We start from the raw sequence: 26,214 nt of genomic DNA, 5'->3' as shown, positions 1-26,214 counted from the left end.
CGGGTATTATTGATCAGAAAAGAGACTCAGGTCTACCTTACAACACTGTAGGCTCCCAGGTGCCCAGAACGTGCCAGGGGTCACGGTTGCCAGGGAATGACCCTGTGCCCAACCCAAGTTCCCCAGGCCGGGCACTGCAGCCGGGAGAATCCTGGACATGGTCCAGGAATCAATCATTGCTCCAGAAGCATGTGGACTGCTGGGATCAGCCACAGTTCCAGAAAGAAAAAAAACAATACTGGTAACATGTTAAATCAGAGAAGTGAGGTTCTGTTTGCATTCATTGTACATATGACTTTTTCCTATTGAAACAGAGTCTTAAAGTTTATTTAATTTAAAACTATTATTATTATGATGATGATACCAATATTCTTGCTTTAACTGGTAGTAGTAGCAGTAGCTGAAGAACAGGCAGACTACAGCTGTAACCAGTCTATTAGCAGCAGAATCAGAAGTTCAGAAGAACCTGGCAGGTGACTCAGTTGTCAGATGTCCTTCTCTGGGCTCTTCTGAGGAGCACTGGGGAGCTGGAATGTTTGTCCACACCCAGTTTCCGTCTCAGGGCATCAGCAGTGGCAGGAGGAGGTGCTGGATGTTTTTTTTTTCATCAGTGAGGAGGACTTCGTACAAGAGCTGTGCTCGGCTCCTGTGAGAGAGATTGCCTCTGTGGACCAGTCCACTCTCTGTCAAGCCTGAAGAGCTAAGTGGATCTGCAGCTCATCAAGGGAGAATGTAATACTTGCATATGAAATACTCAGTCACAGAATGGTGTTACAGCAACAATAATAATTCCTCACATTTATATAGAAGTCTGCATCCCCAAAGCACTTCAGCTATAGAATAGAAGGAGCTCACTTCAACCCCCAGTTGATGTCAGAAATGACCTCTTTAATTAAATTAAGAGGAACTTCAGGGAAGTCAGATGTACAAGTCTAGGGTATAACACCCTACTCATACAGCCTGAGTCAGAGCATAATTTATGGTCAAGGAGATAGGACACCAGCTTAACATCTTCAAAATAGGGCAGCTCTTACAGCACACTGTCCCCAGTCACCAAAAATCCTATTCAAAACACAGTTTGAATTGATACAGTGACAAGTGGTTCTGTGTCAGATGTCACAATTGTTCAATATACAATGTACTATATTAACACCTCCAGTGGAAAACAAACTTGTTTCTTTCCTTAACACAGTAAATGTGTTAATTTTAATCTCTCACAACTATTCAGATCAATCGAACAAGTAATAGGTTTATTCCATGCTGAAAAAAAGAAGAAAGAAAATCCAATGTTTTGGCCGTGGAGCCTTCTTCAGGTGTTGAGATCATTCAGATCTTCAGATTCAGATCAATAATCAGATCAGTCAACAGCCTCAGTTTAAATTGTTCCTATTTGCTAAATGAGCTGTGACCCATAACTAAGCAAACCTTTGCTAAATGCTTGTTTGTAATGTCATTTACATTAGGTGCAATAGCAAGGTTTCTATACTGCAATTACTGCAGCAAGCAATTTATGTTCATGCTACTGCAGGGTGATTAGGCTACACATACTTCTCAATAGACAAATGACAGTGATCTGATATTTATTTAAAGAGTACTATTCTTTATTTGGGTGATACTTGCATCCAAAGCATTTTACTTTTGTTCTCATGTATAGAGCTGGGTTTTTTACTAGAATAATGAGGGTGAGGTCTTCACTCATGTTATGGATAACACCAGTTAACACCAGTGTTTTAGCTTGGATTTGATCCCACAACCTTCCAGGTGTCAAGTCTGAAAGCCTGACCACTGCTCCACATGTCCTTCTTGCCTGTCTGGAAGAGGGTCTCTTCACTGACTGCTGCCTCTCAAGAGGGGCAGGGAGGGGTCTGTGCTCTGTATGGCTCCTGTTCTGTGCTTCCTGATAGATGGGGTAGGTGGTGTTGCTAGTGCTTCAGCTGGATCTAGCACACATGTTCTATGCTAGGAGGACAATTCTGGAGCACGTCTGTCACCGGCACAGAGCCGGGTCTCTCCTGGCCTTCTACCACAATGGGGAACAGGTGTCACTCCCACAGGACCTCAGAGCTTGCTTCATACTGCGTGGCTCTTCAGCAAAGCAGTACAGACACGAAGTGCAGTTCGAAGAGGCGGAATCACACAGTTGGACTGGGAGGAAGGCTTTGCTGTACACAAGGCGCACAGAGCACTGCATGTCAGTGTGTGGGTGGAGAGGGTACTGAGGGAGTGGGACTCAGCAGAGGGCTATGTAGAGAGAAAGGGGATTGCACGGGGCAGGTTATCAACATTTAATCCGGATTAGAAGGCACTCAACCACACACCCGCCTCCGCCTGCTGTAAATCCCAGTTGGAGAGGCACGGAGGTCGCACGTAGAAGCATTTCTATTGGATGGGGGGGAGGCGGGACAGAGTGGAAGACAGGGAGAGTATATAGTGAGCGGAGGAGGATTGTGGTGCTGTCTGATTCCCATCGCCTGTGAGGAGTTTTTTTTCTTTCTCGCGGATGGGCTGTGGGCTGCCGAGCAGAGCGAGATGCGCAGCCGGTGTGTGAAATCGGGACAGCGCAGCGTGCTGCTGTCTGTATGACACGCAGCCTCGCTCCCTCCTCAGCTATTTCAAGCGTCGCATTGCCAGAGACCGGCAGCGCGGGCGGTCAGTTCTTGCCACGGTGCATAGGCAGTTGCAGCGACCCTGGAAAGGTGTATTGCATTGGGCACTTCGTAGTAACAGGAATCCCCGCAGTGCCTAGAGCTGCAGCAGAGCACAGGTTACACAAGCAAAGCTACTGTTACGGCTTCGTTTTCGCAAAAAAGGGAAGAGAGAAACAAGATTGCGGTGGCGGAAGTTCAGTATAAGTTCGTTCATTTTATTACGATTCATCCATTTCCTAATTAATGTTTTTTTTTTTATCTGGGTTTTTTTTTATCGAATTTGGACGTCCAGAGCCGTTCCGCTGCAGAGCTTAGCGCGTGCCTGACGGGCTGTAGCTCTCGGACACGCTCACCTGCAGCACGCGGCCGCGCATCTGGACTGCAGTGAACATCTGGGGGCTCCGCCGAACAACAACAGCAAAGTGTACGCGGGCAGGCTTTCCCAAAACCTGGCACCCCCTCGGCACCCCGCAGCGCAGTCAGAGGGAGAGAGAGAAATCGGGGGAGCCGCGTGCACTGGTGTGGTCTTGATGGTTTTGCACAGGTGAGTTCCCCACGCGTTGTCTACACACAGGGCAGCGAGTGTGTAGAATGGGTTTAACGTGCGCAGACCCCTCTCGGGTAAGAGATAAGATCCATCCTATTGCTATTATCTATGGAGCAGGAAAGTCGGAGATGTATATTTTACGATTTTTTTATTTGCCCCTAGATTTACCCCAAGAGAGTTCACAGTCAGTAACGGGCAATTCAAGCCTGTCTTTCGTCCTCTTCTATACCACTTTAGTAAAATGAGTGCATGAATGATTCGTTGTGTATAAACCATGCACCCATTCTCATATACTATATTTATACAGGAATGTGATTTGCTCTTTCAGCCTGTCAGGCTCTTCAAAATCATATCTCCTTGCACCAACAAGCACTGAAAAAGAGCGTTAAAGGTGCCAGCTTTTCAATCTCCTCAAGATCACATTTGTCCGATGCAATGGCAGGGAACCTTGAAACAGAAGGTCACTTAATACCCGGCAGGTGTCACAATTCCAGAGCAGAGAGTTCTGGACAAACTCTAAATAAAGCAGGCTGTATTTACTGGTGTCACTAAAATTGTCCCTGAGTGCTTGTGTTGTTATGGACTGGCGTCCTACCTAGAGTGTAGTCTTGTCTTACCTCACTGTATTTGTTGGGTAGCATCTAGTGCTGCTCCTGTCTTACCAGCACTTTCTGATAATGCTTGACTGAGTGGCACTTCCTACTTCTGAAACAAAAGCCTTCAGAATATATCTCCCATGATGTGACCACAAAATCCACAAAATTGCATGGGGTCAAAGCAATCAAACATCATTGTGAGAGTGACTGACAAAGGAAAAATGTTTTGTACTGTATGAAGAACATATAAATACATGGAAAGCCTTGCAGATACTATAAACAGTTGGAATGTTGTTTCTAGTTTTTTTATATACATTTCAGGCAAAACTACACAGTACAAATCTAGCAGTTAGCTAGTCAAATTAAGATAGTCATGTTGTGGGAAATCATCTGCCCAGATTATTTTAGCAGGCTTCAAAAGCAAAAGCACTAGAGAGAGATACACAGGCTGTTAATCTGTAGTGATGGCAGAGTCTAATAGCCTGGCCTGCACTCTGCCCTAAAGACACCGAAGTCTAGGTCAACACTGGCAGAAGGAGGCAGAGATGAGATTAGGCCATGAAACATACTTGTCCAAATCATCTAGATTGCTTGTCTAGTGTAGATTAAGAGGAGTAGCAAAATGATTGTAAAGCACAAAGTGGTCATGGTTTTCTGTAGTAGGCTGTGCCAGAATCAATTAGGACAGATACATTTGATTAAATGTGAAAATTGCAATGGTCCTAGATGTACAATATAACAGTGTTATGGTTTACATAAACATCTTTTTAACTGCAGATTTACAAGGAAGCCAAAGATTGTGTGGAAGTCTAAACATTTATTAAGTTTGAGGACACTTGGCATAACTGGCTGGCTGAGAGCAATCCTCCCTGCCATAAAACGAGCAGGCTAGGACCTCCAAGCTCGGTGAAAAGGCAACCAAGGGGTAGCTGTAAGTGGAAATGGGCTGGAAGAGGGATGCAAAAGTGAGCGAGGAAGAGGAGAGGCAGCTGTGTGGTATATCTGGGAAAGAGAGGTAATTACAGTACATCAGGATTAGTTGTCAAATTGTGGCAGCTGAGCTTAATTTGTTTGGCTGCCTTCATCCCCTCCAAACTTTTGTTAGAACTCCATTGCTCAGTGAGGAAGTTAAAGTCAGAGAAATGTTTGGTTTTTAAAATAAGCAATGCAATACCCATGACGCTCTTACTTACTGAAGGGTTGGAAAAGAATCCACCCACTGGCACATGTCTTACTGACTGAACAAGACTGAATCAGATCAGTCAGGGGTCTGTACACCCCCTGTACAGGAGGTGCGGACAGTTTGCCTGGGGGATGCTCCTTACTGCGAGACTTTGAACCAGGATGCCAGCAATGACAGGGATGGGTCAGGCTCTGGCTTGTTGTCCAAATCCAAGTGACCCAGAAGAACCACAAGGTGACTTGGCTGCGGCCCTGAAAGCAAACTGCTTGTCTTGAGGAATTAACGGAGCTTGTTAAATCTAACCTCCTCCGCAGCTCTGTCTCGCTTTAACTTTTAATCCACATACTGCCACCATTAAAACAGACAAAGTGATACGTTTAGCTAAACTTCAGTGTTATTTAGGATCCCAACGTGTTCAGGGCACAAAACGTGCTTGGTTCATGGGCTATTTCAGCAGAAGGTTACAAAATAAGAAATACTGAACACTTTTAAAGAGCTTCACACTAAATACATTAACACTATTATAATGCTGCTACTTTTAGCGTTTCTTAGGAATTTGGTCATTTGCTAACCTTATGGGGCACACTTAATGAACGTTCTGTTTTTGATATGTTCCGCAAGAGCCCGAGCTAGGGTTAGGGTCTGAACAACACCTAGACAATTTGTGATGCATTTGCCGTGCTTCAGGATGCATGTGAAATGCAGGAAAGGAGTTCTTTTGTTGTTTCCTTGAAAATGACATTTGGCCCAATTTAGCTTTTTTTGCTAAGCCGCGCGCCTGTCGAAAAAAAATGGTCAACAATCAATATTTTCTAAACAGACTTTCCAAATGCTAAACTTTCTTTTTTTTACATTTTAAGAAAAGGCCCTGACATCACGCTGACTCTCTTTGCTATGGGGACAGCCCGGTATTGCTTATTAGAGAGAGGAAAATGTATTGTCACTAGCAAATGTAATATCCCCTTATAAAATTATCACAAGCTGTTACTCTCAAAAGTCCTTATCCCAGGATAATCTTAGTCAGATATGAAAACAATGTCCCAAATACAGATACAAACTGGCACAATAAGAGCAATCATATTTTGTTCACATCTTTTTTCTTCTAAAACAATTCATTTAATTCCCTTTTACATAAGTCAGCATGAACCACATTTGTGATGTAATGGGGAATTATGTAACTGTGTGATTATCAGAATGAAATCAGATTTATTAGAGGGAGACAAGCAGGTGGCCATGAAGAGTTTTAGAGGACTGATAATCAACAGGCAGCATGTCTCTGCTGATGTTATTCCTGAAGACAGTGTTTATTCTGCAGGGTGTATTATTCTATTATTGCAGATGTGAAAGAGATGCTCAGGATGATTGATGTGACTACTGGACACTGCCTTGATATGAAGAGAACAAGAAGTGAGAAACACCAGTTCCTTTTGCATTTGCTAGAGGCTGTTTCCCAGCAGTCACAGCTGGTTCCCACCTCTCCCCACTCTGGGTTAGAGGAGTGTGGTTAAGGAGCAGAGCAGGGTTTTGGCAAACAAGCCTCAAGTTGTTATCATTTTCATTTTTGTTTTCCTACAGTTTGTGCTGAAACCCCAGAGAGAATACAGAATAGAGCTCAACAGGCAATGTTCAATGTCTTTATGACTTTATCAACCTCAGATGCCAGCATTCGTCCCTTTGTTGTTTTGAAAAGCGCTCTAGCTAAATGAATGGCACAGGAATGGGGACCTGAAACCCGCGTGTGTGCGAGCGTGCCTGCAGGTGCACACACTGTGGAGAGGACGGGCCTCTGGGGAGTCACATCAGTCCTCCTCGCCGATCAGCTTCCCAGGACAAGAACGAAAACAGCACTTTCAGAGCCTCCTAGAAATGAAGGAGCGCACTGTTTGGTGTTTGGGGATCTGGGGGGGAACAAAAGGTGTAGGAGCAGAAGCCTGGCTCGGTATTTCTGAAAGGGGTCAGCCAAGCTCCATTTTTAAATGGGCTCCCTTGGCCTGTCGTCCGAAAATGTCACCTGTTTCGAGTGTAATTATAGGACAATATTTCCGTATCCCATAGGTACTGCTGTGCGATTATCAAACAATATGAAGTAACTGTCTTCTGTCTACTTCAGAGGTTTAGTTTTCACTCTAGCTCTAAATTAAACTTGATTATTTGCATAATTAACCCAATTTAGCTCTTTTCTGGATGAAGACGATGATTAAAAGAGACAGGAAATCTACTCAACAGCAGCCTAAAAGGGCCATGCTCGATACCCTCTGTCCTACATTATTGTAGGAAATTTGTTAGACATTATTCTAGCAAAGAAAGTCTCTTGCTTTAAATACTAGGACTACAGGTAATCACTTTACATTATAAATTATATTATTTCTACAACCTGTCTTGGCAATTTTATTAACTACATATCTGTTAAAAAACTGAATACATACATACAATTGTATTTAGTCCTGAGAAGTACTTGACAGCCAGTCAGTCAAGAATTATTTCAAATCTTCAAAGGGATAATTAATATGAAATTGTACTCCAATAATCCAATATTATATATAGCCTGTACCTCATCTTTAACAAGGGAATTGATGTTTGATCATACTCTGCAGTGATTACCACCACCAACCAGGGGAAGAAAAGGGAAGGGATGCAGACAGTTAAAGCAATAAAAAAGAAATCTGAATAGATTAAAGAGGAGCAGAATTCAAAGCAGAGGGCTGTGGCGCTTCTCATTTGTTTCGTGACTAATTGCAATTGAGTATCTCATTAATAACTACGTACTCTCATCAGGTGAATTATAGCCTAAATGCAATTCTTAAATTAAAAACGAACATTAATTTGTCAGGAAATTTAGTTTAAATATAAACAAGAAACATACAAAGTAATAACTTTATATTAACGTGGCCTACGTATTAACCTACTAATCAGATGAACTGAAATGTTCCGATGCACAGTCCCCTGCAGTTCGGGCTAATAAGTACAGCAACGCCGAGCCCAGGGAACCGGATTAGGCACAAGTTCAGATGAACTCCAACTTTGTTCCGCACGTTTTTTCGCTGCAATTGAACTCAGAGCTTGAGATGATCTCCATAAAATACCGTACTAACTAAATCGCAACTACTAACTCGGGAAGTTCGTTGCAATTGACACACGGGAACGTAACACCCCCACCCATACAAACAAACATCTAATGTTTGTTAAAGCGAGGGGAAAAAATATAGGCTATACTCTACCCCCTGCCAGGTCATTTCCTCAAATACAATGTATGCATTTGACGGGTAACAAAGGGCATACCCCACCTTTAACAAACCCCTTAACTAGGTCGCATTGCAGATGAACACGACGTAAAGGCACTTTCTTAAAACTAATTTCGATGGCTTGAACTTATGCACTGGAACCACAGAAAGACTGCGTCCGCAACAATTAACGACTGGGCTCCACCTGTATCCCTTAGTATTTGAGTTGGTTGCTAATGTTTTTGCTTACCCGTTAGCGAAACAAATCCATTCATAAGCAATGGTTTATAACTAGGGTCGATGAGATTTTTTTCGGTAGACAAAGGAATAGCAGAACGGGAAAGGTCTTAAACCCAGCACTCTTAGGATGTTGCTGCTGCTGTTTACGTTTCAGTACCACACAATCTGATATTACATGACCTCTTATGACAATAGAAACATTCACGCTCCTCTTTAGGACGTGGTGTACTAGTTAAGTCGAGATTGTGTACTAGGCGTAAGCGAAGCCTTTTACACCCATGCAGACGTAAAAACATTTTTGTGGTAAGGACAAATTCTTCTGCTAGCAGTCTGCTTGTGACAAACAAACAATTTTTAAATTCCTCCAGCAAAACTAACTCACGTAATGAGTTAAAACCGTTAACTTTGCCCGCCACTTGTCAAAGAGAATGCCCTTCTCTAGCGAATTAAACGTTTGGCTTGGCACTTTCTTGTGGTTTCTAAATCTCCATCTATACGCCTCAGGAACTAGTTCGTAAGCACGTAAAATAACAGCTTTCACAATGTCATAATTCAAAATTTCCTCTAAAAAAAGTGTAGAACAAACTTCCTGACCTTTGGCCACTAGTCTACACTGTAATAGCAGTGACCAGACCTCTTTAGGCCAGCGAAGTGATTTGGCGACTTTCGACTCCCTGAATAAAGTAACTAAAACAATCTGCTTACTTACATCAAAGGTGGTCGAGAGTGGATCTTGCACAGCAAACATGATAGAGGCCTTGGAGTGGGTCGGCTGCGCAGCAGGAGCATTCAGTTCTGTTTCTAATTCAAGCTGTCGCAATTTAACTTCTTTGTCCGCCTCAATCCCTATTTTACGAATCGCAAGGCGCAACTCAGATTCTGCCTGGCGTGCCTGGGCTTTTTCCTGCGCCTCTATTTGCAAGCGGGCCAGACGAACTTTCAGGCGAGTCTCGTCTTTTGACCCAGTGGAGACGGGAGAGAATGTCTTCAGCTAACACCTGCACCTCGTCCTGTTCTACCGCGGTAAAGTCAGCTTGAAGTTCGGAAACGATTTTGGCACGCCTGTAGCGTTTTCACAAGAGCTTCAGGAGTTACGAAAACGCTTGTTTTGTGTATAAAGTACATTGTGAATGTTTTCACAGCCTTGACTTTGCCTGCCGTTTTTACGCCATTTTTTACCACACACAAATAGTCTTATATCCATATCTTCGCAAGGGAAACACATAAAGCCTTCAAACCAAACGAATTTTAAAGACCTCGACTTGTGAAAATTTTCACAATCTCTACATAAAACTATCAGTGAGCTAATTCTCTTTTTGAAAACCTCATCGATGCGTAATTGCGCACTAACCGGAATACTGCGGGACCGCTGTGTGCATACGTCTACAATACGGCAAATAATGCTCAATACGAGTTCGTGAGAAAAACCCGTATATGACCATAGGAAGCACAACAGCGCAGCCTCCAGCTATCCAGCCTGTAAGCAGGGAATAAAGCTTTATTTGATTTCTGAAACCCTTTCTTTATGTCCTGTTTTCATTCATGTAAGGGTCAACTATATACATGATACTGCTGACAGCGGGGCAATTCCTATTCTCTACTCAACAGCTTTTTGAAAACAGCACCCATGATGTTCAAAGCAATTTTTTACACAGAAGACTGACACAGCTTTGCGTTGGGAAGGCAGATCCTCTGACTTTTCCAAGCCTACTTTTTTCACTAGTCGTATATCAGACTAGTGAAATATTTAATGAACAAGTCAATGTCACACTCCCACCAATATCTCAGATAAGTGCAGATTTTATTCTGCCAGGATACTGGGTATATCGTGCTTATGTCAGTATAGATCTACGGAACTGCATCAGACCATCCAAATGAACAAATAATAACAGGAGATTTAGAATTCTTACTGAGCAGTTTATTATAATATTCAGTGCTAAGCTTCATACAGTGACCAGATTCAGATTATGGGACATGCCACAAGAGGGTTTATAGCAGCAGAAACAAGCTTTTTTTGTATTTGTGTCTGTGTGCATACTAGCAAATATCTTTGCACGTTTGTCTGTTTCCATGATGTTGGGATTGGTTTGTGCCTGTGTTTAGGTGAGCGTATGTGCATATTTTTATGTGGGAATATGTGTGTCTTTGAGTGTGCACTGCTGTGTGTGCATGTGGGGTGTGAGAGAGGGTGGTATTTTATTCCTGTCATGCATGCTGTTCTGCGTGCAAGAGCTCCTTGCCAAACAGCCCTGACAGTGATCACAGGGGCTTTTATTGGACTGTAGAGCAAATCTGGCAGCTGCCCTGAAAGTAGTTTTTGAACCATCCTTTATTTGTTCACAGAAGAGACCAGCCATAGTAACTGTGAGTCATTTAGCTCATTTTAAAACATAGTAATTGACTTGAACTGAAAGGAATTTTCATAATAGTCCTTTCTTGAATGTTTCTCTAAGGTACAGTAGACAATACATTATCAGTAATATATAAGAAAAACAAGTGCCAGAGCTCTGCTTTAATGCTCAGGGAAGGAATTGGGAATTTCATCATGTTGTCGATGGAAGTCAAGCTGAATGACTAGGAGATATGGCCTATAATCCTTCTGTGGTTCCCTGAGATATGATCACTGTGAACAGCTGAGACAATACATTTACAGCCACTAGAAAATAATGCATAACCAATATATCAGCAGCACATGGTATCTTTTGTCGTTTTGGTAGACCAAAGAAAAAAGAGTGATCAAACCAATAAAACATATTTCAGTTATTGTGCATTATCTATTCGTTCTTTCTTTTTCCATAGTGCTACAAAATGAGCTTTTTAGACCTTTCTGCAGTGCATATTTTATCTTTGTTTCTCTTATGGATCTATAAGAGGTTAAGGAGGAAACAGAAATCTCACTGCAGAGTCACTGACAGATGCTGCAGTGGGATGTTAATGAGACCTACATGGAAATCCATCCATTTGGCAGATGAATGTGCTGAGAAGGTTAAAAGCCTAGAGAGATATTTTCCTTTGATCTTCGAAGTGTTCGGCTCAGGAGCTCAGGGGAAAAACAGCAGTCGAGCTCTAATAACTCTGTGGACTTTTTGTTTTAATCTGTCAGCACACTAGATAATAAGATGGGCTGAGCAGTATCTCCCTGATCCCCTGCACTGACTGCTAATGTCCACAGAAAGTGAGCACAGAGTGGTGCACAATATCATTTTCTCTGCAGGGTCAATTCATGTCAAACTCAGTGCAAATCTCTTGGAAGAAAAGGCGAAGACTATGTACGTGTGCTGTGTAGGTGGGCCTCTGTTAGGATCATACAGGATGGTTTGCTTCTTAACACTATAAATGCCATCCCTGCTGCACATAAACTATAGATAATAGGACAAATTGCATGTGAAACCATGCGTATATGCCATAGATTGTTATTGTATTTGAAAGAGCTGTATAACCAGCACCAATGTGAGTAAAGTGTAATCTTACATTTTTCACGTTTTGCCTTCACAAGATGTTTACATGTTCTCCCTGTGTTGTCATTTGGTTCCACTTTCCTTCGTCCCTCTTCCCTCTGGGCACTGTTCAGATGTGTGGATGCATACCTCTGTGAGATGTGAGTAACATGTTTGATGATCAGGGGCTTTGTAGAATTTGGCAGTGCTTGTAGGTACATACATGAATGTGTCTTTATCATTCATGAAATAAATCGTATCTGAGCTTTATACTGTTCATTAAGAAATTAATTATAGATGAAGGTCGCAGGGCCCAGAGATTCTTTCTTAATGCTGCTTTGAAAGACACTGCATAAATTAAATTTTTTATTACTACAATTAAAAAACAATAAGTATAACTCTTAAAGAACACCTATGAATGCACACACATTGAGAAGCTCTGACACACACAGGCTGTTTTGAGGATTGAGCATGGATTTTCATCGGAGATTAGGAGTTTCTAACGGAACGTTTTAGATTAAAGCATCTGCACTGTCCTACTTTTCAGCTGGTTTCACTGGGAATGTAATAATAATATACATTTGAAAACAAGGCGTTCGTCACAGCTGTTCATTCAATTTTACACGTATTCATCCTCATGGTGAGGAAAGAGCTCAATCGATAGCAATGAAGCAGCTGGGGCTGACGTTCTGTCACAAACCCAGACAAGCAGTTTCATCATGAAAACACTACTGAATCATGCTTCTGCATACAGTAGCTCAGCCCCCTGTTACTCATGATGGAGCGCAGTTTTAGTTGCCCCGTGTTTTTGCCCTGCAGACCTTAAACGTGAGATCCTGATCCTGGAATGCTCTGGCTTTGCCCAGGTGTTGGCGGTCGGGAGTGCCGAGATAAGCAATGGCGGAGCCAGCAGGAGACGAGCCAGGCCTGGGGGCTCCACGCGGGTCCAGCCAGCCCCCCCACTGCCCCCCTGTGCCGGAGCCCCCAGGTGTCGTGATCCAGCTCACAGCAGCGTGCACGGAGGAGGAGTGGGGTGGCCAAGGGGACAGTGAGCTGATCTTCACCCTGGACCGAGATGAAGAGGGCCCAGCAGTGGCTTTCTCAAGGGACCTGACCCGCCCCGACGCGGGGCAGCCGGCAGAAGACTTCCTGGGCTCAGCAGCTTTCTCCGTGTCCTGTTCCCCATCCTCCCCCGGCTCCTGCGGCGAGTTCTCCATTTTGGCCCCCAGCTTCTTCTCCCAGCAGTCCTCCCCGAGGCCTTTCATGAGCCTGGTCAAGTCCCTGTCCACCGAGATCGAGCCCAAGGAGACCGCGTCCCTGAAGCCCCGGCCGCTGCTCAGCCTGGTCAAGTCCATCTCCACGGAGATCTCCCGCAGCGAGCCCGAGGTCACCCAGTCCAAGTCCGACTCCAGGCTCAACCTGCACCTCTGGCGCCAGCTCACCCAGCCCCGCGGGCGCAATGGCGACTCCAAAACCGCTCCACCCTCCCCCGGCAGCGCCTCGCCCTCCGAGGGCAAAGCGGCGTTCTTCAAGGTGCCCGAGGTGGAGGCCCGGCTGGAGGACACCAAGCGCAAGTTCTCGGAGGCCATCCAGGACCCCCTCAGCATGCTGAGCAAGATCATGGGGGACGAGAACTCCGGCAGCCCCAAGCAGAAATCGGGGCTCACCGATTCTCCGGGGTCCTCCGGAGGTGGCTGCTGGGGAGGTCAGGCGAACGGGGAGTGGGGGGTGGGCGGGGATGCGGGGACAGCCGGCAGGAACCCCCGGAAAGGAGAGTGCGACAGGCTGTGTGTCTGCAGCACCCCCGTGAGGAACCCCCAGAGGAGTCAGCAGAAGCTGTGCGCATCCCCCGAGCCGCAGTGCAAAGTGAGCAGCCAGGGCAGCAGGTACGAGATTTGTACCTTCAGAGACATCATGCAGGTGGTGGAGATCGAGCCCGCCGCTGGCACCCCTGGGACACTTGATGCAGAGCTGGCCCAGGGACTTCCTGGGGAGCAGGTCTCTCTGCAGCCCTGTCCGCCAGTTCCAGGCAAGTGTCTGTTCTCTGTGGCTGCGCTGGCCTACAGCTACTTCGTCCTGCCTCTGCCTCCTTACCTGTCCGGCCTGGCTCTGGGCCTGGCCTGCGGATTCATGCTGGGCTTGCTGCTCATCCTTCTCCTGGCGCCCAGGACACCCCTGCCATCCTCCAGGATCATTCCCCCGGCAGCCGACAGCCGGCCGTCTGCGAGCCTCGCCAGGGAGGGCAGTGACCCCGAGGTCATGAAGGTAAGCTGAGTGCCTGAAATTCAAAATTACATCATTGAAAATCATGGTGATACAGAGTGGAGAGCAAAATGTGATATGGGAAACTCAAGTGTGATAGGCAGTTCCTTCTGTGCAAGGCCTCCCATTAAAAACTACTCTTAAGCGACCCCACTGAAGACCTAAAACCAGACTTGCTCTGCAGATCTGACTGTGCTGTCAATTGTATTGTTAACCACAGCTATCAGGTGCCTCTCTGAGAGCTACAGTCTTAGCAGGGAAGGATTTCCTACTTGTGTGACTGCAGAGCTTGAGGCTCAAAGGGTACTGTAGCTTGTCTCTGTAATTAAATCCTTTTTTTCTCCATAACTGCCTGTATAACCCAGAAGCTTGCTGTGTGATGACTGCAATTAATGGCTTGTTTTTGGCTTCTTATTACAGACTAAAGCTTCTATTACTGTTCATCACTCTGCAAACAGTTCTCCTCCAGTGCCCCAGGTGTGGTATTAAACCAATCTGAGCAGAAGGCACCAGTGTTCATTTCCAGCCTCATCAGGAGCTTTTAATTGTAAAGAAGAGATACAGTTCAAATTAACTCTATGACATCAGGCTTACATTAAGAGCCTGTCAGCTGGCTGTCAGTCTTACCCTTAATTTAGAAACAGAGTTTAAATTCAGCACAGAGGTAACCATTAACATGTACGTTCATTTGTTCTTTAAAAAAATGTGTGGTTAGACATTTGCAGAGAAAAAACCTTAAAAGCTGTTCTCTGTCAGATTCCATTACACATATCATATCAGATTTCATTTTATATAATCACATTATGTCCCTATATCTATCTACAGACAGCACAAGCAGAACAAAAGTGATAATGTATCTACAGCATTCCACCACTGTCGCCGAAACACTGTAATATAGCTACGAGTCTGGAGGACTCATCTGAGCAGGAGGTCATTCAGTCTCACTGCAAAGAGGTTTTAGCAGATTTAAGACTCAGCCTTTAATGAGTGGTACAGTGCTGAGCTCTCCAACCCTGGTCTCAGAGAGCCATTAAAAACCAAATGATCATTTAAGATTTATGACAATTTATGATTAAGCAAATCATCTGTAAAATTGATTCAGTTCGAGATCAATTGGAACAACAACTTGAATATCATTCGGTCCTCCAAAGACCTGAGCTTGACTGGGCAGTGACTTCCAAACATTCCTTTAGAAGACAGCAGAATGGGGTCCCCAGGAGCAGGTTTTGATTTCTGCTAGTTTCTCAGGAGGAAGGGGGTTATGAAGGGCAAGAAAGAGCACCGCAGCTCCAGAGAGAGAGCGAACTGGTGGGACAAGACCTCTCCATTCTGATGTCCTGCTCTGTCGCCTGGTGCTTGCCTCGCTCCCCTGCCCCGAAACCACTGCTCTGCCCAGACCTCTCCCCGAGTCACACTGCCAGCCTGCCGCCCTCAGCAGCCGCCAGTTGGTTTTGACAACAGTCCACCAAACATTCAGAATGGCGCTGAATCCCTCCTGCGGGCATGCAGATGTTTACTTATGAGCTCAATTAGTCAATATGCTCAGTGATCCAGGACCGGGAGTCTGTCTGCATTGGGGAAACCGAGCTCCTCAAAGTGGGAGTGGGCAGAAACAGCTGTCTCTCTGACTTCAGAATAGGGAATATTCCCTTATTGTGGACTGCAGCAGCCTCATCAGTTTTAATGTGTCGTTTTTCCTTTTTTATAATGTAACAAGAAATCAGGTGCACATTTCCCCAATGAGAATGTGGTGTGTTATAGAGCTACAGAGCTAGTAACTGAAAAAGGAAAGAAAGACACTGGGAGTGTTCTGTGCCATTGCCAGGAATTGTAATTTGTCTATCATACAGAAATTTTATGAGCATGGGAGTTCATTTAATGATAAAGGAGTGGAGAGGGTATTTTCCAACTGCATAAATATTTTGTTTATAATGTTCTGAATGGAGATGTATTCATGTCAAGCATGCTCTGTCTTCTCTTTAAACTAACATCCGTTGGGGACGATTTTGTCAGATGCTGCACCATTAAACACAATAACTCCTAGCCTTCGTGTTGTTTGTAAATTCACCATATTAATAATTCACTGAAGCCAATTTTTCCTGCTCATCTTGGATCATTTTAATGACGTCTTAGAGAGGGTTATCTAACTCACACAAAATGGATTGTAAACAGCATGGTTGCTGTTTCATTGAGGCACTCTAGAGAGTAACGAGAATGCACTCACAACCCACACACATCCATGCTCTGGGAGACAAGTAGGATAACTCCTAGGGCAGTTCGCCTTTTCTGCAATTTGTAGGTGATGCAGAAATTTGTTTCCTGGATAGGACACAGGCCACAGGCTAGACCAAAACCTGTCTTCATAGAGTTTATCATAGAGTTTATTGAAGATTGTCTCTTATTGTACATAGTGTTATGCAATAAGCATTACTAACACTCATTTAACTTGGCTGAACAATGCTGTATTGTGGTCTTGTGTTTTCAAAGTGCATTCAGCTTTACTGTACTAGACAATGGCAGGTGTATGATTTTACTGCAGTAAATTATATTGTGGTCTTGAAGTGCCCAGATACATTAATAACATTTTTAATCTTAACTGAGAAGACTATGAGCTTACCTGATTCAGGTACTCAAAATCCTCAAAGGCACTGAACAAAATCAACCCAATGTATTATTTTATAGATTGTATATTATATAGATTATATTATATATTTATAATATCTTCTTAATGAAAAGTGAAACACAAAAAAGAGCTATAAATAAGAGCTATGGTGAAGTACACTTAAAGTGGAGGTCATGAGGTCAAGGGTGGTGGGGGAGTGGAACAAGCTGCACAATCATGTTGTTGAAGTCAATACTGTCACTTCTTTCAAGACACAGCTGTGTGAGATCCTCAGATCAATAGTTAATATGTATACTGTAAATCCACAAAATGACCTTCTCTCCTCTGTTACTTTCCTTGTCTTCCCCTGTTCTGTTATTCTTCTTTTCGGGATTAAAGCCAGTGTACTTGACTCTGTGATCTTACAAGGGTGAACTGGCTTGAGGCACTGACAACTGTGGCTGCTGTGTTGCAGGGCTGGATGAATGAAATGTACGTCTATGACCCAGAGACATACCACCCCTCACTGACCCACTCGGTGTTCGTCACACTGGAGGGGAGCACACTCCGACTGGCCTACCCCAGGAGCAACATCCCACGCCGCGCAACCTTTGATGAGCCCCCACACGACGTCATCTTTGTCAGCGCCCGCTGCTTTCGGCTGGCACACAGTCAGGTAAGCCTGGCGCGCGACACACCTGCGCTCATGGCCAGAGAGTGAAGGCGCTGGCCAAGGGGAACGGAAAGAGCCGAGCGGGGGACAGGGGTTTTCTTCAGGTGTATAAATGAGGAGCTTGTGACGGAGAAACTAGCAAGATATCTAGCCTGGGATATTATCTGGAAAATATAAGAAGTCATCGCAGGCCCTAGCGATTTCCTGTAATTTAGGAAAGTAGATCGCCGGTTCTCAAGGGATGCAGAAAAGTACAGTTTATAGACATCGTTAATGAAACAGCTGCTTTTGACCTTGAAAAGATTAAAGATTTCCTTCAGTTAGGAAACTAGTTCAATTAATTATTTTGGAGAAATTAAAACTGAAGGCTTAATGGCTCTTAAGGACAGGACACTGATTCCACCTTTAAATACGTGGCAGTTTTGCCAGTCACGCTGTGAAAGAATGCACATGCACAGCACACTGACTAGATTCTCCTTGGGACAACACAGCCCATTTGATGTAAGACAGCCTGGGTCTGGACTGGCGGAATGCAGAATGGTTTTCAGGTTTTTGCTGTGCTCTAACAACAGGTGTTCCTTGTGCCAACGGCTCTGGCCCGCAAGAGAATGTGGAACAAAAAGTATCCCATCTGCATTGTGCTGGGACGGGCAGAAGAGGGCACTGAAGACAGCCAGCCTGAGGGGCTGTCCGAAGAGCAGAGGGTGGACACGCTGACCGACGGTGTCAGGAGAGGCGAGGGGGCCACCAGCACCCTGGAGCACCCTGCTGCACCGCCCGGCCCCACCACCACACTCTACCTCTTTGGCAGGACGGGGCGAGAGAAGGAGGTGTGGTTCCAGAACTTCCTGTCTGCTTCCAAGAGGTTCACCGAAGACCAGGACACTCCTACCAAGTGTGGTTCCAAGTTTGGTGAGAGGAGCTCTTCAGTGTTCCGCCTTGTCTCCAGACTTTCTATCAGAATATCTGATAAATGTCAGAAAAAGGACGAGTAAAGTTTAAAGGGGAACTGGAGCCCCAAATTCTCAGACCGGTTATTACAATTTAGTGACAGACTCATTGACAGCATAGAAAAATGTTCCAAAAACCTAAAATTGTGAACTTTGTGAGAGTACTGTGTAGTTCCTATGTTGTCACACACTGCTGGTCTCGCCACAGGGGATAGCGAGAGTTTGCGAGAGTTGTGTTGTAAATTTGTCCCTTCCTGCTCACTAGTCACTGTAATGACTAATGTAATGCAATGTATGAGCGAGGAGAGTAGTAGAGTAGTAGAGGAGTTTATTGCCATATGTACACTTAAAGTGGAATTCATTGGAATTCTTAATCGTGCTGATCTCCCGGGACTCGCACAGTACAGAAGACGACACCAGACAATGTAGACAGTACATTACAAATGGTACATCATAAAAAGTAACAAGAGAACAATAAATACAATGTAGAAAACAATAAATATGTGGTAGTGAAAAAAAAACATGATGGTCTGCGCAAAAAGTCCCTAATGCAGAGTTGCATTGAGTTCTGAGGCACCGCAGTTAGTTGTTAAGGATGTGCATCTGCAGGCTGAGTTCAGTCAGTAGTATTTGTTGGAGAAACTGCCACGAGGTTGGGAGCAAAATTTCTATTGGATTAAAAGTGAGGTATTCACAAGCCTGCTTGTTTACAAAGTCATCAGGCTGCGTCACCTCACCGGAGGTTTTGTTGCCTCACTCTGAATCTCAGAATATGGGACTGCGCATACCTGGAAATATTGTGATGTAATTGTGGAGGTTTTACAAGTTACATTTTACTTTTATTGTGGCTTGAATTGTACTCATCAATGCTGATTCTTTCTAACCCCAAAATATAAAAATAGTGTTGCAGTTCCCCTTTAACCCCATCCGTGAAAAGTAGAAAGAAGAAACACAATGTTTCTGCTCTTGAGTCTTCTCTGCTGAGGTAGCTTGAACCTGTGTAAAACAGGAGGGTTGTGTCATCAGCTGCGTCTCTTCTCTGAGAACTGTTTTAGTTGTAATTATTACTTTTTTTCATTTGCTTTGCAATTTAAGACAAATCCTGAACAGAGTTTAAAACTAAATGTATTTTCTGTGTGGTGTGTTGACTAATGTGCAACCATACCAGTAGCTACCAGTAGTCACAGAAGGCCATGCTGTTGTCCTAAGGGCTGAGAGTTCTCTCTCTCTCCTTCTTGTCCCTGGTCTGTCAGCCATGCGAGCCTCCAGCCCCTCTAGCCGGGTGCTGTGCAGTGGAGGCTCCAGCAGGGGGAGCACTGAAGACATCTCTTCTCTGTTCCGGCTGAGGGACCTGGCAGGCAGCGTGCGCGAGAAGATCCTGCTGGACTACAGCACCTACATGGCGCGCTTCATCATGCCAGAGAGCACCAGCGCCCTGCCCAGCCCCTGCAACAGTGCTGCCAGCAGCCCCACTGCCAGGAGGAAGGTGAGTGTGGGGGCCTTCAGCAGCAGAACCGGCACCCTAGACCTGCAAGCTAACTCACCCCAAGCCAGATCATGGAGGTGTGAGACTGCAAAAGAGAAGGTACCTAGCAGGTTGGCATGATGACATTTCACAATGGAGAGCAAGGTGTTAGAGCCTCAGTGCTTCATTGGGAAAACAATACAGTAATACTCATATAGGTTCTTTTCCGTTTGCATCTACTGTCTGTATTTACAAAGTTATTACAAAATGTTATAGGATGGCCAGTGTCCAGGTGGACACCTCCTATGGAGGCCTATGACAGAACTGGAGTACAAAACGGCTGCAGTAAATTAGTCCACAAGCATGTTAATCAAATCGTCATACAGGAGACTAGTGGTTGATCAATCCAGAACTAGCCCTGCAAGCCCTCACTAGGCGGTAGGCCGTTCTGCATTGAGAAGTAACTAAGAATGATTAGCTCGTAAATCTCAACAGCTTCCCATACTGCCTTTGATCATCTAGAGAGTAAACAGCCCCATTCACTCTGCAATGGATATCCTTCATCTGCTGCTGAATTAATCATCTTAACACAGTCACAGGAATGTTGACATTTTTCGTGCTTTAATACTGCACTTTAATTTACTGGCTAGGCATTAACCCAGCACTCCACACGAACAGGCTAACAGTTGGAGAACAAGCACACACAGGACAGACCCTCCTAAACACACCCAGAAAGCATCATCTCTGGCTGTGTCTCTGTAATCCTGAATATCCTGGTGCTGTAACTAATGCATGTGCTCATGATTGTTGTCTTGCTGTTCCATGATGTTGCAGCTCTGGATGTGTGCCATTGAAATAAAATTTCATAAGCTCTCAGACACAAAATGTGTGCATAGCACTCAGATTGGTCACATATTACAGAGCATTTCCCACAACAAAACCCCAGGGGTGGTAGAGGTGGAAAACTAATTGTCATTTCAGTGCATTTGCTTGCTGTTTCAGTGAAATAGCTACACAGCTGCTGCAAAATGTCGAAGTCTGTTTTATTACTCTTCTGCAACAGTCTGAAATTTAACAGGAAAGGTGGAAAGAAGTGTTCTGCACCAGCTGAGCAGAAAATGAGAAGTGTTGACACTGGCCAACCTCCAGTAAAGTGTGTGGCGACCCTGCCAGCGTGCGGAAGTGTGAATGAGATGGGCAGCTGGCTTTCTGTGATGAGGCATTAAATTAAAGCGTTTGGTAATCACTCTAAGAAGAGACACGCTGTTCTCTTTGCTTGTAAAATTCTACCATTGCCAGTATGATCAGCAGCAGTATGAACTAATGCCAGCTCTGAACGGCTATGTGATGAATTGTGGTATTCCTCTTCCGGCTGTTTGATCCAGGTGCATAAACGCGCGAGAAAAAAATCCATCTTATTTTACACTTTCAGTGACCATCGTTACATTCTAAAGCACAAAGGCTAGCTGTAGTCTGATGGGATCGTTCCCACCTGCTCTCGCCATCTCTCGTCTCACAGCTCCTCTGTGAACCACATGGGGGCAGCACAGAGGGTCAGTCAGCTTGGATCAATGCCCTGATTGGTCGCATCTTTTGGGACTTCCTGCGAGAGAAATACTGGGCAGACCAAGTGGCGTACAGGATCCAGAAGAAGTTGAGTAAGATCCGGGTAAGCTGACTTGGTACTCTGAACAGGTAGTCAGTAGGCTTCAGCAGGGTTTCAGCTGAAGAGCTCTGCATAAATAGGAAGCTACAGCCAGTATGTTCTGCACCATTGGCTAAATGAAAGAGGATGTCTAACATGTAAAACAGGTATAAGGTAGATAGATTCAATGCATTTCATTCAATGTCTTTGGTACACCCAGCTCTTTAATAGCATAATTATATAAGTTAAGAATTGAAATTACAATTAATAAACCATCTATGACAAAATCCAGCAAAGGATTGGGTTAAGATTAGCAGTCGGATACTGGCTTCAGATTATCAGCAGTCTCTGAGCTGGGGAAGCCTGTTGCATGTGAAGACAGGAAATGGGACGTCTGTAAATTGCAGGACGTCTCTTCACACTGTGCAGGCTGTTGCTGTTCCGAGTGAGTAAAGTTAGTGCAGATACACTTCTGCGCAAGGTCACAAGCAGAAATGTATAGTGTGGTTCTACAAACCCTGTCAGTTTTATAGTAATCTGACAGTCTGTTTAACAAGGTGCCTTGGTTGTCTCTGTGCAACAATGCTTCCTGACAGCTGGCATGGCAGGATCATATCTGGAGTTCCCTTTGGGATCACTGGCTGGGGCCACTGTCCTAACCAAACTGTCATGCTGCCTCAGTCCTCTCTGAGACATTAATCTAAATTCTTGGGAGGGGTTTCCCCTTAACGAAAAACCAGATGTCATTCTGAGGCATTTCATTCAACAATGGCATTTCAGAGCTGTTTAGGAATCATTTCTGGTTCTTCTAGTGGTAGATTTTCTCTTCTGTTTACCCATTAATTAAATGCTCTATAAAGCCAATTAATTAATAAACTGGTTAATTGGCTAAAGCAATGTACAATTTTGTAATGAAGATTGCAAAAAGATACATTTGATTTTGTGATGTTCATTGCTTAACCTTCACATGGACAGCTGCCAGATAAGCCCCAACAGAAAACGTTGATGAATTTCCATTGCCAGGAATGACCCTGATCCGACAGACTGAAACTCATACCTAAGAAGGGGATCTTCACTGTCTGATCTCTGCTTGTGTCTGCTTGCAGTTGCCTTACTTCATGAACGAGCTGACTCTCACAGAGCTGGACATGGGGAGCTCTATGCCTCAGGTGATCAGCACTTCCAAGCCCTCGGTCAACTACAGAGGTGAGACAGGGAACTGCACTGCAGGGGAGAAGATGGGAAAAAAGAATAAAATGAAATTTAAAAAATCATAGCTTCAAGGCAACAGCATGGCGACATAGTGATTCTGCTCACTTCAGATGAGACCTTTTTATCCTTTTGTAATCCTCTGTCAGGGGCATTTTATGAAGCATCTCTCTTCAATTCCTCTTTCTGCTATGTGTATGTGCTCTGCTGAGACTTGTTGAGGATTACGCAGCAGCAGTGATAATGTGGCTGCCTATGGCATTGCTACCGTGTGCGCCCCCTACTGGCAACCTGTTGAAGCGGTGGAACTGCACACCCCAGCAAGACCATTTTAGAAACTGCATTATTTCTTATTTGTTGGTGAAATTGATATGCAGAAGCTGTTATAGAATCAGTTCTCTTTCTCCATTAAGAAATGGTTAAAGTGTGCTGAAGTGTACATGGATCTCTGAGTTCATTTCATCAAGCTGTAATAATTAACAGATGTACTACAGATCATACCAAACATAAAAGCCAAATTTCATATTTGTATGAAACCTACTCAATGTTGTTAAAAAAAATAGCTAATCGTGCTTCTTAATTGAATACAGTCTCGAAGATGACTTTATTAAAGCTATTTCAATTATTGAGTGGTCAGGAAAGGTTATTGCACCCTGTCATTCCATTCTTTAAAGCTTTGTGAGTTCAGCAGTGTTCCAGTCTCTGTGCGGGAATCTGTACACTGTAACAGTCTCTGTGTGTGAATCTGTACATTGTACCAGTTTCTGTGTGTGAATCTGTACACTGTAGCAGTCTCTGTGCATGAATCTGTATGCTGTGGTCTTGCTGATCCTGGCGCAGGGCTGTGGCTGGAGCTGGAAATCATGTACACAGGCTGTCTACAGATGACCCTGGAGACCAAGATGAACCTGTGCAAACTGGGCAAGGAGATAGGGGGCGAGCTGGACAGTGTTCTGGAGCCCAGCAGAGAGGGGTAGGTCACAATGCAACTTCTGTTCTTTGTTGCTATCCCTGTATCCCCAGGGCTTACTTGTTGAGGACACAATATACATCCAGACCCTGGTAAAAACCCCTCTCCTTGGGGATTCTAATGATTAAACACCAGAGATTCAGAACTGGTTTACTGTGAAATCGGACTAGTTTATTTGCATTTTTTATCTTTTGTGAGAAGGCTTTTTTCTTTCTAGGCAAAACATTTTCTTCCTGTTCTGAGGCCTTGGACTGACAGGACCAGCAGTTTCACTAATCTGCTACAGACGTCTACTTAACCTTACTCCAAAAACTGCTAATGCCCTCCTGTAATGATTTACTGATGGAGCTACTGGCCTTGTTTAAGCCCGACCTGACCTCCGTGTAACCTGAGCCATGGGTGCAAAAAAGAGCTCTTTAATTTAATTAAGGGCATTAGATGGGCTGGTATCTGAGTGTGTGTTTTGTCACTCAATGTTAAGCTCTGTAATTATGCACTCCCAGAGTGAATTTTATAGCACGGGGTGTGTCCCCCCATCACATTGAATAGAAATGCTAAGTGCATGCACACCTGTTGCTGGGCAGGACCTTAGGGGTATTTATGTTTGATATTTGCTCTGTCTTTGACAATCAGTGTGCGTACTTGTGCAGGAGTTGACAGTCAGCATGTGTGTTACTGTCTGCAGGTCCAGACCCAGGTTGTGTGTTTTAGCTGACAGTGATGAGGAGTCTTCCAGCGCAGGCTCATCTGATGAAGAGGAAGTCCTGCCTTCTGAACCACAGGGCATTCTGGGAGAGAGGGCCACTCCCCCTGGTGCTGAGGGGTAAAAGGCACCTCTCACTCTCTGCCTTGCTCACTACCGCCACTCTCCCTGTTCCTCCATTACCTGCTCTGAATCCAGATACAACTGAATCCTGCTTTTATGTTCGCTGTAGCTCAGACAATTCTTATTCCCTCTACTCTCTCATTCTGTAGTGCTTTCCCTCTATCTTAGTCTCCCTTTTCTCTCTCAGCATATTGTTTTTCTAGTCAACGAACATATTTAACAAAATATTATTGTACATAATAATTCAAACTATTGGATTGAATCTGACCATTGTTAACAGCACCTTTCTTTACAGTCTTTTAGTGCTATCAGGCTGCTACAACATATACTTTAATTACCTGACAAACTCAGCCTGCTAAATGCTTAGATGACTGTGTGCCAGAAAGTGCATGAATCTGCTTTTTCTTAACATGCTGACTGAGTGCAACAGCTTCTCTCCTGGCCTGGTTCTTTTTGTCCTTCAGCCACGTTGCCGGCGGTAGCACCAGCAGGAAAATCCTGCGTTTTGTGGATAAAATTGCCAAGTCGAAATACTTCCAGAAGGCCACAGAGAATGAGTACATCAAGAAGAAGATCGAGGAGGTGTCCAACACGCCCCTGCTGCTCACTGTGGAGGTCCAGGAGCTCTCTGGGCTCCTCGCTGTCAATATACCTCCGCCTCCTACTGACCGAATATGGTATGACCAGAGCCATGCTCCTCCCACCTGACCAGAGCCATGCCTCTCCCACCTGACATATCTCCCCCATATCCCAGGCAGAGCCTGTTGCTTCTTTCTCCTGATTGTCTTTAACTGCTGTCATTCATCTATTACTCCTTTTATGTCTTCACACACATAAAGAGAAAAAAAATATTTTTCTTTTTCTGATTCACAAGTGCTTTGAATTTTCTCTATTGTGATGTTCCAATATTTGTTATATTGTTATTGATAAGGCTTTACAGCTGGGGTCCCTGATCTTTGGGCCTCCACAGTTTTCTATGTCTCTTAAGCAGCAGCACCTGAAGAGCTGGGAGAAGCTGATAAACTGGTCCAGTCTAACCAGTAATGAGCTGACTGAGGTTATTAAGAACCTGTAGACACTCACCCAGGCCCTCCAGGACCAGGATCACAGTCCCTTCTTTGCTTCCATTGATTATTGTCATCAGGGTAAGGGATAGAGCTGAGGGACAGAAGCTTGCTTTAGAAGATGCTCCAATGCAAATTAACTCTGCTCTGTCTGCTCTGAAGGAAAGATTGCTGTTTTGGAATTGACCTAAGGGAAAGGCAAGTTGACTTTGGTGAACCATCACATCAGAGAATCACAGATATTTCCTTCAGAAGTGTTTCAGCTCTGACTGGGATGTGTCTCACTGTTTGTGCTTTTACCCTCAGGTACAGTTTTTGTGTTCCCCCACGACTGGACCTAAGGGTGAGGCCCAAGCTGGGCGAGAGGGAGGTGACCTTCACTCACGTCACCGAGTGGATCGAGAGGAAACTGCAGCACGAGTTCCAGGTCCGCTCACCTTCTGGCAAACTGTGGTTTTGTTTCACCCCTTCACCTCATGCTGAGCTGTGCGCATAGTTCAAATGCATTTTGCCTGTTCCAATAAAATTAAGCTTCAGTTTATGGACCTAAAATTAATTTTCATTGGAAACTTATTAAAAAAAGTACAAATATAATCTTAGGCAGCACCCCCCTAAAATGTTTTGTCCTTAAATTGGTAACTAGAATGTCTTAAATTACAGTGAAGGCTGAATGTCA

The 26,214-nt window shown here is 44.5% G+C and overlaps 1 protein-coding gene across 9 annotated transcripts in view; it reads left to right on the top strand.

The window, feature by feature from the left end:
• Positions 1–2,229: 2,229 nt before the first annotated feature.
• Positions 2,230–26,214, top strand: part of tex2l (testis expressed 2, like) — a 29,714-nt gene continuing 5,729 nt past the window's right edge. For 4 of the 9 annotated variants that reach the window (XR_011182658.1, XR_011182655.1, XR_011182657.1 and 1 more), the window contains exons 1-11: positions 2,230–3,192; positions 12,692–14,137; positions 17,212–17,412; positions 17,982–18,321; positions 19,613–19,845; positions 21,344–21,493; positions 22,576–22,675; positions 23,519–23,651; positions 24,334–24,471; positions 24,939–25,151; positions 25,845–25,965. Coding sequence is in view for 5 of the 9 variants with exons in the window: in XM_015360143.2 (XP_015215629.2) it covers positions 12,770–14,137; positions 17,212–17,412; positions 17,982–18,321; positions 19,613–19,845; positions 21,344–21,493; positions 22,576–22,675; positions 23,519–23,651; positions 24,334–24,471; positions 24,939–25,151; positions 25,845–25,965 (2,997 nt within the window). In the remaining 4 variants the exon portion in view is untranslated. Of the gene's footprint in view, positions 3,193–12,006; positions 12,034–12,691; positions 14,138–17,211; positions 17,413–17,981; positions 18,322–19,612; positions 19,846–21,343; positions 21,494–22,575; positions 22,676–23,518; positions 23,652–24,333; positions 24,472–24,938; positions 25,152–25,844; positions 25,966–26,214 lie in introns of all 9 variants that reach the window. The other 5 variants (XM_015360143.2, XM_015360142.2, XM_015360141.2 and 2 more) reach the window with 5 other exon arrangements.

This window comes from Lepisosteus oculatus, chromosome 19 (assembly GCF_040954835.1).
Source record: "Lepisosteus oculatus isolate fLepOcu1 chromosome 19, fLepOcu1.hap2, whole genome shotgun sequence".
Classification (NCBI taxonomy): domain Eukaryota; kingdom Metazoa; phylum Chordata; class Actinopteri; order Semionotiformes; family Lepisosteidae; genus Lepisosteus; species Lepisosteus oculatus.
This window is presented reverse-complemented; position numbering and strand designations above follow the sequence as displayed.